The sequence below is a fragment of the Prunus dulcis genome, chromosome 3 (genome assembly GCF_902201215.1).
Source record: "Prunus dulcis chromosome 3, ALMONDv2, whole genome shotgun sequence".
NCBI lineage: Eukaryota > Viridiplantae > Streptophyta > Magnoliopsida > Rosales > Rosaceae > Prunus > Prunus dulcis.
In genome coordinates, this window is record NC_047652.1 from 12463484 (window position 1) to 12475500 (window position 12017).

The window sequence follows — 12017 nt, forward strand, 5'->3', positions numbered from 1 at the left end:
AAAAAGAAAAGTATGGAGAAAGAAAGAAGACGGTAATTGGGAATGAGGAGAGAGAGAGAAAGACAGAGGCCCGTCCACAAAGGCAACATGTACTACTTTTTCTTGGCCGTAAGATCTGATTCTCGCTTCTCATCTCAGCTCTCTCTTCTGTGTGTGCATTGTATAATAAAATAATAATTTGTTTGTTGTATCTTTTTTTAATTATCATTAAACTTTTAATTAATAGATTGATATAGCGGCAGCCAGCGAAAATCTCCCATTCCCAGCGTCGTCTTCTTCTTCTTTTCCTTCTGGTCTTTTTCTACTACGCAGAAACAGAAACTGATACACCCACCCACCCATCGATCTCTCTCTGTCTTCTTCTCTGGGTGTTGTATGTAATATATCAATGCCTGCACAGAAGCGTTCTTTGCCAGAGAGCCTCAGCGACAGCGATGATGAAGACCCAACACATATCCACCACCACCAACAAGCCAAGCAATCTCGAGCTCAAGATGAATACCAACTACTGCAAGAAGAAGAAAAAGTAGTAGCAGTAGAGGAAAATGAAGAAAATGAAGAAGAAGAAGAAGAAGAAGAAGAAGAGGAGGAACACGATCGAGATGAAGCTGGCGGTTACGTATCATCTCTCTCCCCCATATTCTTTGTTTTTGCTCTGCGTGTATTTGTATATGTATTTTTTCATCTGGGTCGTGTTCTGTTTTTCGATTGATTGACTGAATTTATTTGCTTTTGTTTTTACATTTCAGATTCTGAGGGAAGCCCATCTTCTACTTCTGAAGAAAAACCCGAGTACTCTCCCTCTCTCTCTCTCTCTCTCTCTCTCTCTCTCTCTCTCTCTCTCTCTTGTGCACACACGCTACATTTTGGTTTAGTTTTATTTTATTCTATGTCATACTTCAATATCTTCTGTGCGCACTAGCTAGTTGTAGATTTTTGCTGATTTTAATAACATTTTCGAGCAGTTTCAGAAAGCTCAATGCTTTGAATGTTGATGGGTTTTCCACGTGTCCTAAGATACAAAGTGCCGATTTGTTTCGATGAATGTTGAGTTGTCGATGGTGTTGTTGTCAGTTTTGGTATTGTTATAAGCACATCCCTAAGTTTCAATTTTTGAAAGATACGAGGATTAATGCTTGAGAGTTTGATGAATGTTGGGATCTGAGCCTTGTTTTGTGCTTGTATTACTTTTACGAAGTCGATATATTAATTCTAAAGGGCGGGTACTGGTTTTCTGATTTTCCATAATCCGGTAGTGTTCTGTTACAAATTGTTATTCATGTCATGGTTGTGGATAAGAACTTCCTGGTGGTATCCTCCAACTAGTGTTCTATATGAATTCAAAATTGCACTTGTTTATCATTTTCAAAAAAAGAAAAAAAAAATTTGTACTTCTGAGTGTAATGCAAAGTAATGACTACGTACTTCTTGTTCCCTTGCAGATTTTTATTCGTACAACTGTCAGAAATTCGTAAAGATGTACACTGTCCAATATGTCTTGGTAACTTCTGCTTCCGAACTTTTTGAATGAAATGTCACGGTTTAAAAACAAAATTGGTATGCGTCCACTGGACTCAACTGATGAAGATGCCCCCTTGTGGCATATAGATAGATTGTTTTTTCCCTCCCCATAAAACATAAAGCACTGAGTAAAAGAGGAAGTTTAATGACGCATGTTTACTCTGTACCTCAATAGAAAGTGTCATGATATTGTTTACTCCTCTATGTTGATCTCACATATGAGTGTTGCTTGACTGGAACTTTAAAGTGGTATGTTAACAATTAATTACTGCACTATAACGATTCATGCATGTATATATCTATCAAAATTCTTAGTTCACATTTCTTTTTTCTGATGGTGGTTAACTACTGATTTTGCTATGCACGGCTTCTTCTTGTAGCTATGCACTGACTTCTTTTTGTTGGAATGGAATCCTGCATTGCTTGGCATGGATTCTCAGTGATGCAGAGAATGAATTGCCTATTATTAATAAGTTGTTAAGTGCTGATTCTTATAGTGTTCTCTGTAGTTCTACCACTGTTTTCAAAATATGAAATGCACTGTGGTCTATTTTGAGGCAAATTCTAGGTACTTAGCTATTTAGATAGTAAGTAAAACTAGCATTTGTTTAAAATTATACAAGAGTTGATTTGAGAAGGACAAATTCAAACAAATAGAATGCATTTCAAATTTGATGCTTATAAGCGGGTTTGGAAAACCATGCAGGGCCTGCCATTTGAATAGTTTGATTGGCTCCATACATCCCTCATCTTGTCAACCACAATAGTTTGTGGGTCAAGAATAATCTGGATCTGGAAATAAGGGTTAAATAAAACCAAAACCAACTATCAATGTGTGATTTAGTCGATACGTGAACAAGGGGAAGCTTAAGAAGGGTGTGACTTGAGATAAAATAGTGAGAAAAACTCAGTGATCATTGGTTTAGCATGCTGTTACATAATGGAGAAGGAAATCTGCCTCCTTACATTACACCCTTTTTCTGGGTTTATAAGAAAACTTCTTTTAGTTTGTAATCCCTGAATCCTAATTTTTGTTTGGAAATAAAGTGGTATATGTGGCGGAATACTATTATGTATTTAGTAGATGACTCGTCGGGCCATCGGAGCTGGACGTATTTTAAGATCTAAATAATGACAGAGATATTGATGTGGAAGAAGGGGAGCTCAAGGGTGTAGAAAACACATATATACTTGTGCTGCTGCACAGGCAGATTAAAACATTGAAACAACGATTATTCATTCAATTCCAGAGACATGGTGGTGAAGGTATTCAACTTTGATGATTCCCAAGCTTTCTGGACCTCACCTTCCACCTAGCATGCTCTTCATTACCAATGTTTGGTGTGAAAAATGTCCAGAAGGATCAATATAACAGAACACAATTTCTCTAAAAATGTTATTGTTGGAAAATTTAGTATAATACTCGATAACTTTAACACTTTTTGTATTGAGAAACAGAACTACACAAGATGAGGGATGGATATGTATCTGGAAGCATTGGGGAATAGTATGCTTCTGAACTTTTTGAATGAAATGTCATTTGATGAACATTGTCTACCTAGCTGCTCCATGTGAGTATCTTGAAGCATTGGGGAATAGTGAGTTTTTGGATCTGTGATAGGTTGTGAACCACCAAAATTTAGGATTTCCTGGGTGATGGATAATCCTTAATAGGTGGCCACTCTCCTTCTAGAAGAAAACAAACCATAGCTCGCCTTCTAATTGCCACCACCCCTTTCCTCAACTTTCTGCCTCCTGTTTTTCTCAATCTGGGTCTTAAAACCTTGCTTTTGAGCATTTTTTTTCTGCCTCCGCAAATGTGCTAAGGTGTCTTTTTGACCTCTTCCTCACAGTTCTGAACAATGACACTATAAATGAGATGGAATATGCACTGGCATATTCATTTGCCTTATATTGTGATAACAAGTATACCATTATGCTTGATCTGGTGCTGGTGTAGATATTTCTAATATACATGTATGTGGTTTGACTCACCTTCCCGCAGTGAAACAAGCAATTACACCCATAATTTGTTTTTCCTACTATAGTCCATAATCAAGATGAAATTTGGAAATAAGAGTAAGTTCTTTCCCAACCTTATTTATTAAATTTTAAGATCAGGAGATGGAAGCCTGTCAATGGCATCATAGTTTTCATTAGATTAAAATTTATTTTTTGAATTTTCAATATTATCCACCTTTAATGTAATATATATATATATATATATATATATATATATGCCAAGTCTGACAAAAGAAATATTGAAATACAAAACGTAGTCACTTGGAAGAAGTCAAATTCAATTTGAGTTTCCTGGGGGGCTGGTATGGCAGTTATCCTCACACCCATAGACTGAATCTAACTCTTGTCTTTCCCTTCCCTTGAATAAAACAAAAAAGTCAATTTGAGTTTCTTCATCTTTGATGAATTGGCTTAGATATCTTAAAGAGAATGTGAAAGACTGAAGTCAGGATGGCCACATGCAAAAGTTTGATTGCTGATACAAAATTAAAAGCTCTGGTGACTATGAAGTGTGATTGCTGAAAATAAAACCAAAACCTCCTTGGAATTTTATAGGTTGAAATGAAGAAACTATACTTCCTTGCTAGAAAGTACAGAAGAAGTGACCATAAAGTACCAACCCTGTACCCTGCCCGTCGAGATCAGGGCCACAGCCAAAGATCAGCTGTGGAATCTTCAAATAAAGTTGTATCCTAAGACCCATTTCTTTTCTGTTTTCTCACTGTAATCTATAATTCACGATTCCTATTCGCAACAGCACAAATGAGAAATTTATTTTATTTTTTCAAATACAGAGCAAATTTCTTCTTTAGGACATGCCAGTATGTTGAAATTTTGACATGAAACGGTCACGATTGTTTGAATATATCAATTATTTAAGAAAGGATTAATTTATTTTTACATGCACATTGAATTCCTGTATGGATTTCCCAAGACTCTAAATTTGTCAGCTTTATATACTATCTGTCCCCAGAAGTTCTCATTAAACATCAGCAGCCATTTGGATGTGTTATTGCTAGTGGTACTGGTAACAATTACTAATGTTATGGTGATCTTGTTAAAAAAAGAAAACTGTGATTCCTGCTTCTTGTTTCGTCTCTTGAGTCTTGCTTACCTCTTCTGTTATTCATAATGCTTTATCAATCTGCTAAGCATTCATTCATCAATTTCTCTTTCCTTGACAGGGATTATTAAAAAAACAAGGACTGTAATGGAATGCCTACACAGGTTTTGCAGGGAGTGTATAGACAAGTCTATGCGGATGGGGTATCCACTGTTGAGCTCTTTACCTCTCTTAACTTTTTCTGATTTCTGTAATAGTGGCATTTTGATTATCTGATTGAAAAAAGGAATTTTTTTTGTTATAATGTAAGTTGAGAACCAATCAGCCTTATTCAGTTAGTTTGATATATAATTTCAGGAACAATGAATGCCCTGCTTGCCGCACACACTGTGCCAGTCGACGTTCTTTGAGAGATGATCCAAATTATGATGCCCTAATAGCAGCTTTATATCCAGATATTGAGAAATACGAGGAGGAGGTATAACTTTTGCTTTTGTACATTTATATTACTGGCAGGTTGACAAGTACATTGCATATGGTCAAGTATAATAAAGGTTGCTGAATATGGGAAAAATAGAAAGAATAACACTTCAAATTAGTTTTACTACAATCCAGTTTTTAACAGACGTAATGAGCAAGGAGATAAATAGGGTTACTGTTGCAGATTGTATGGCCAGCTTGGGTAATGATTGTAATCTGGGTTACCACGTTTTGAGTTGGTCCCATCCTCCATTGTATGCCTTTTGCGTGCTGATCTTCTTGTTTTATCTAGCCCCAGGCTTGTTCCAGTGTAGGTTCTTCCTCTGGCTTTTGGGCTCCCATGCACAAAAACTAAAAAGATAAATAGAGTTTATTATTCTCGTTTCCATAAATTTTTAAATATAGACATCTAAGTGAAGACATAATTAATGACAATTTTATAGTTAGATGATTCGTCATAGATATATGCTCTTTTTAACTTGATCATTTGAACTTGAAAGTAAGTTTTAATCAAGAAGATGGAAACAACAAACTGTCACTCTCACACACACATGCTCATGTATATATATATATATATATATGTTTATGCATAGAGAGAGAGAGAGAGAGAGAGAGAGAGAGAGAGAGAGAGAGAAATTTATTCCTCAAAAGGATGTAGTTTTATTAAGGGTTTTGTTTTGAGAATGTTATGCATCTATTTCGACTAAATAAAGATTAGTGTAAGTTTTTGTTTTTTTTAACGAAAAGATGTGTAAGTTTATCATGTTTTGCAAATTGAGAATTAATTTGTGTATGGTTTCAGGAATTGGCTTTCCATGAAGAAGAGAGGACTCGAAACGAGCAGGTTAGGTTTATGGCTAAAAAATTTATTGTAGAAATTTGGATGGTCTTGTATTTCTTAGGACATGAACACTACTCAGGAAATATGTTGTCCAGCCTGTATCTCTTTATTCATTTCACCTTATAATCATGTGGTTTCATTTGTAATCAACAGACAAATTAAGCAAAACCCTCACCAAAAGAAAGCAGGCTTTTTTAAGTCATTCTAAGATCTGAATCTTGGAACTTGACATGACCCTACTCTTTGACCCTTAAGCGAAGGACCAAGGCAATGGTGCAAATCCAAATGGCCTTACATTTTTTTCCCCTCTATGTTGGATACTGATGATTTTGTTCCTGGTGTGCTGTTTTAATGCTCCAAAACAGATCCAAGCATCAATTGCCCAAATTTTTCAACGACAATCAGAAGCTCTAATCAGGAGACGCACATTTGGAAAAGATACACCAGATGCATTTATTACGAGATCGCAGCGCAATAATCGGAGTTCCTTTTTAAGGAGACGGAGCTCTCGAGCCACTGAAATTCAAGGATCTGTAGACAATGAGGATGAAAATGACAATAATAACATGGGCAAAAATTCATCTTCCACTGATGAGCGACGTACTGAAGTTACGCCAAGACGGCTGAGGAGACGGGCAGGATCTCGATCCTCTCAGCCTTCTTCATCGCTGGCCAATTCAAGTGGCGGATGCACTGAAAATGATTTAGAAGTAAACCGAGAGAACCGCGGAATTTCTCCTGGTATTGTGTGGAGCTCTGAAATGCTTGCTTGGGGGCGGGGTGGTGCTCGAAGTCACACACGGCATGGCATTTCTAGTGGTTGCAGCAATAAGAATTCTCGAAGCACTCGCTTATCAAAGTTGGTTGATTATCTCCGGAGCATAGAGGAAAACAATGATGAGGTATAGGGATATTGTGTTGGACTATTTGTTGGGTCATTTAGGTCCATTCATTGCATGTGCCACCAGTGGAGTATCTTGCTGAATTGTAGTTTCTTGGGGGCTTGAATGAGATACTACTAACTAGTTACTTTGGCTTTCACTGAGCACCGAAGTGACCCAAATAGAATCAGTACTGCTTTCTTTTTCGTGGTTTTGTATCCCCTTTGATGAAATACTTCTTTGTCTGCAGTTAGATGTTCATCTCATGCTTATTTCTTTGGATAAAAGATGTACACCAAGTTTGCAGCAGCCGCACCTATGCTGTCGGCCAAGTTTGTCAGTCAAGCACCTTTGTGATGTGAGATTATTCTCCTGATATTACTAATCTAAAGATGTAAATTTCACTTGTGAAACTTGCCTTTGACTATGTAAAATTTATGATTTCTTCTTGTGCTTTTTTGGATTGAGAGTTACAATTGGGTTGTGAAACTTACTAGTCATGCCTCTTTACCTCATCCTCTGCTGGAATATTTGTTTGCATACTATTGATAGAGAACACAAGCATGACTCATTCTAATAATAAGGCCAACCTTAAGTTTACTAGTTGTTCATTCTAAAAATGTTAATGTACTGCTCTTTATTTCTTTGGTATTCTTCTACATTACACAATACCCATGTGCCTGCGTAATTTTCCCGTGCATTTTTTTATACAGTATGTATCTCGCCAGACGCCTTTGCTGGCAGAAGAAGTTGAATTTTTGGCAGTCAAAGGGTATCACAGTTCCAATGACGAGAAGTTGACCCTAAACCCTTCATCCTTAATGAATGATGTAGATTCTGCACCCCTTCTAGTTGATCCATGCAGATATGACCTGCAAATTCTGCAAGCAGAAGAAACTTTGGGAGGGGTTAAAGCCATTTGCACTTCCAGCAGGGACCATTTGGTGAGTAGACATTAGAAGGGTTATTGTGAGCTCTCAATTTTACAAGCTCTCTTAAGATCTCTACTTTTTACTATTGCCAAGCTAAAAGGTGCACACAACTCATCTTTGGAAAGAATATTGATCCAATGAGCAAAATTTAGTTGAATGTTTCAATAATAAGCATTGATCAAATAACAAATGCATCTCTAGTTAAAGTTCTCTCTGGTTGCATTTCATTTTACTGTTTTGAGCTTAAAATGAGAGAATAGAGTAACTTTTGATGCTCAAACGTGAAGATGCTTACATGATTTGCAGTGCAGAAAACACTATTTGAAAGACAGAATGCTTATAATAAGATCCATGAAACTCCTTCATATGGCAGTATTTGTAGCCATATTGTACAAATTGTCCTTATTGTCAATTATTTGAACCGGTTTGAAGAATGCAAGCCATTCATTCACTTTATTTTCGGTTTTAAAAGGTATTATCATTAACACCATAAATAAAGTTTTAAATTCATTTACAATCCTTTCAAATTTTTTTAAATGATTTTTAAACTTATTTCTGCTGTTAATGGTATTAAAATTACTTTTAAAATCTCTACATAATGGTTGCGTGAGTAATTTTCTCTTGCTAGACAGTGGTGTATTGTGGCTAGAATCATGTGTGAATATGCATAGTCCTGTTTAGAGATCATTCTCTATGATTGCATTGATATCAACAATAGTCAATGAAAACTAAATCATTATCTGCTACTCTTCTCAGATTCTAGCATACAGACGGAAGGAGATTTAGTTAGGAAATTTCAGACTTGCCAACTAAATTCGTACGAGAAGATTGTTGTATCTGGCTGTTGATAAAAGAGTTACTGTAAATCGTTGTAGTAAAAGATAGATACCGGGATGCATTGATCCCCAATTCAGACATTGTTGTATTCTTGATGTTGTAGACACATGTTTCTATTGTTTGTGTAATTTGATGATGTTACTTTTTTTGGCTTCATTTTAGCAGAAACAATTAGCTTACAATACATCAGTGGCAATTTCTATTTTATTTTTACAATTATGGGCAGGCTTTTTGGGATTTCCCAAATCCCACTTAACTCTCACACACTAAATATAGCGGCCGATGTGTGGCATTATATTTTTTTACACAAATTTTGGATCCTTGGATGGGATAAATTTTGACATGGCAAGTTTTCGAGAGGAATTGGTAAGCTGAGGTTGAGATTAAATGTGACATGACGAGTTAGTTTTTAGTTTTTGAGGGTTTAGGGGATTTGGAGGATCACTTTTCGTTGCTTCTTTCTGCTCAGACTGTAGAATTCATTCCACTCATTCATCATTCTTCATTCTCAAAATAGCTCCGGGCCTGTTCATCTTCATTCTCTTCAAGTACAGAGGGTCTCTCTCCTTTTAGATCTTTTGTGCCAAAGATAGTCTCTCTCATCTCCATCTAATGCTATGTCATAAATTTTTTTTTTCATCTCTCAGTTCATTATTTCTCTAGTATGGCTCACGCCCAAGATTTTTTTCTTCCAGATCACTTTTATTAAGGTAAAAATAAATAAATGATATTAAATAGGGAAGAGAGATAAATATTAAGTTAAGGAGAGGTAGTTTAAAAATCCAATAACGAAAAGCAGACATGAGCTTAATCAAAGTTGGCTAGAGAGGATGTGCTCCTCACTTTACACCCGAATTCGAATCCCCCTCCCGTGGTTTAGATTAGATTAAAGTAGAATATCGTTTGTATTAAAAATAAAAAAAAAAGAAGCAATAACAAAAAATGAAATTCACCATTGTTACAATTTAGTTTATATTTTATTTAATTCACGTGGCGATGTGTGGATCAAACAACTTGATGTGTGAGGGTTAAACTATATTTTTTTTTGGGTCTAAAAGGTTAAACTAGGACAGAGAGCACTAAAGCGGACTCAAAGATGATAGTTTCGTAAATTTCAAGTACATTTTTGTGACAAAAACCCTTAAAAATATTTGAAAATTTTGAAGAAAGAATTATATTGCTGGGTGTCCTATGATCACCTTTTCTTTGGGGTGTGATTAAATAAAATAAAGGCTAATTTATTGTAGTGTCCCTTGAACTATGATCAAATCTTACATTGCCCCCTGAAAGTTGAAGCGGCCCACCTTGTCCCCTTGACCAAGGTTTGGTGAATCACTTTGTGTAACACCCCGACCCCGAATTTTTCCAAATTAAACCCTTAATTAATTATTTAATTATTTAAGGGTATTTTAGTCATATTTTTAACCGGAGAGAGTTTGGGACCGTGACTTGTATTTTTGGATAGGTCGTACTGAGACGAGTTCATAGACACGTAGTGGGCTCGAATCGGAGTTGTAACGAGAGAGATATGGTCAAAAGAAACCCAGTGGCACAACCGTAAATATTTTGAAATGGGATTTTTTATAAAAATCTGGTCTCTCTCTCTCTCTCTCTCTCTCTCTCTCTCTCTCCCGCGACCTCTCTCTCTCTCCCCCGTTCAGCTCCAGCTCGCCGCCACCACGGAGCACGGCGACCGTCGCCACCGGTCCCGTTGGACTCGCCACGTCGCCGCCTTCCTCCCGTGACCAGTCGCCGGCCTTGGACCGCCGCCTATCGGCCGGAAACTGGCGATTTCTCGCCGGAATTCATCCAAACTTCAAGCCATTCGATCTCCTCCGTTTCTCAACCAAATCAGTCGAGTGAGGTATGGATTTCCATCTATTTCTCGTGCTCTATCTGCTGGTGGGTTGGGTTTAGATCAATTTTTAGCGTAACCAATTCGATTTTCGAATTGAAAATCGGCCGAACTTCGGCCGCCGTGATCGGCCATTTCCGGCCACTTTTTGGGGGTTGTCCAAGAACAAAAGTGACTCCAAATGGGGTGTTTTACCTAGGGTAGGAGTTTGGAGTCTCAGTTCCAAGATTTTTCGACGGACCGTAATCGCTTTGGACACCCGGTCTGCCCGCGCGTGTGGCGGCGCGTGGGAGAGGGTGGCGGCATGTCTCTGGTCAGTTTTGAGGTCCTCGTGCCGTCACGAGCGCGTAGGATTTCGCGGATCTCAATTCGGACGTCGTTTGACTATCGAACGGATATCGCCTATTGGGCGTTATCCGGGTTCGATAGGTTGGGACCGTTGGATGGTCCCGAAATTAATATATGTTAAACTAGGTATTTCTAGGATCGTGGAGGAATTCACGGATCGTGAATCGGAGTCCCGGATGTTCCGATTTAATATTTTAAAGTCTATATTTTATATTAACCGTTAGATCGTGCGATCGTGAGCGATCCGACCGTCCGATCTGAACCAAACTGGTAGGACAAGTGTCCTATAATTTATAGAACCCGTAGGAACTTTCGGATCGGAGTTTGGAGGTCGTGGTCCCCGTGGGCCCGTGTGACCAGGGTTAGGGTAGTTTGACCCTTGGTTGGGAGTTACGCAATATTAGAATTAAAATATAATTATATGGTTGTACAAGGGTACAACAGAGTCTAGAACATCAGTTGGAGTGCAATATGCACTACCTTAAGTACCTCCCCGGATTTTGGATTTACTACAAGCACCACCAAGTGAAAGTCAGGTCGCACGTGGCGTAGGTTATCCGGCGTGTCGACAGGCCCCATACGTGGCGTTGGTTGTACCGGCGTATGGGGAGATTTGTGTTATGATGTTGAGGTCCCGCGTGGCGTAGGTTATCCGGCGTTGGGACAGGCCCCATACGTGGCGTTGGTTGTACCGGCGTATGGGGAGTTATGTGATATGACGTGCAGGTCTCGCGTGGCGTAGGTTATCCGGCATTGAGACAGACCCCATACGTGGCGTTGGTTGTACCGGCGTATGGGGAGATATGTGATAGTATGGCATGGTCACACGTGGCGTAGGTTATCCGGCGTGTTGACAGACCCCATACGTGGCGTTGGTTGTACCGGCGTATGGGGAGATTAGGTGGAATACAGAGAAATGAAATGAGGTATCACCTAAGTATGGAATTAGGTTTTACGGGAGAACTACGTGTGGCTTGATCCCTCAAGGAGGGTACGTAGGCAGCCTAAGGTTATTAGGTGCAGCCGCAGACTAAATGTTAGTCATAATTTATATTTGAATTTATTATTGCCTTGTTTAAAGCATGAATTGACTTGTTAGCGGGATTGGTAGTTTGTTGAGAATTGTTGGAAGGCCGAAGGCCATTTATGTAAATTGCATGAAATTATATTGTGCATGAAATCCGGTGTAGGTTTATACCCAAGTTCAGTAAGCAACTTTCTTAACCAAAGAAGTTCA

The 12017-nt window shown here is 38.2% G+C and overlaps 1 protein-coding gene across 5 annotated transcripts; it reads left to right on the forward strand.

The window, feature by feature from the left end:
* On the forward strand, positions 1-8782 carry LOC117622868 (putative E3 ubiquitin-protein ligase RING1a). 5 transcript variants are annotated; one of them, XM_034353658.1, is made up of 11 exons: positions 1-108; positions 227-614; positions 750-792; positions 1443-1501; positions 4728-4818; positions 4964-5084; positions 5889-5930; positions 6293-6829; positions 7059-7166; positions 7522-7752; positions 8497-8782. In XM_034353658.1, exons 2-11 carry the CDS (start codon positions 389-391, stop codon positions 8524-8526), a joined length of 1488 nt encoding a protein of 495 aa, XP_034209549.1. In that variant the 5' UTR covers positions 1-108; positions 227-388; the 3' UTR covers positions 8527-8782. The 5 variants fall into 5 exon arrangements, with proteins under 5 accessions (XP_034209549.1, XP_034209550.1, XP_034209551.1 ...); XM_034353659.1 differs by having other exon boundaries at positions 4728-4809; XM_034353660.1 differs by lacking the exon at positions 1443-1501 and having other exon boundaries at positions 227-619.
* The last annotated feature ends 3235 nt before the right edge of the window (positions 8783-12017 follow it).

Bases quoted from the DNA above. Each gene is read 5' to 3' on its own strand.
- LOC117622868 (XM_034353658.1), top strand. From the start codon at position 389: ATGCCTGCACAGAAGCGTTCTTTGCCAGAGAGCCTCAGCGACAGCGAT. The intron at 615-749 runs GTTACGTATCAT...TTTACATTTCAG, and splicing joins CGATCGAGATGAAGCTGGCG to ATTCTGAGGGAAGCCCATCT. The intron at 5,085-5,888 runs GTATAACTTTTG...GTATGGTTTCAG, and splicing joins TTGAGAAATACGAGGAGGAG to GAATTGGCTTTCCATGAAGA.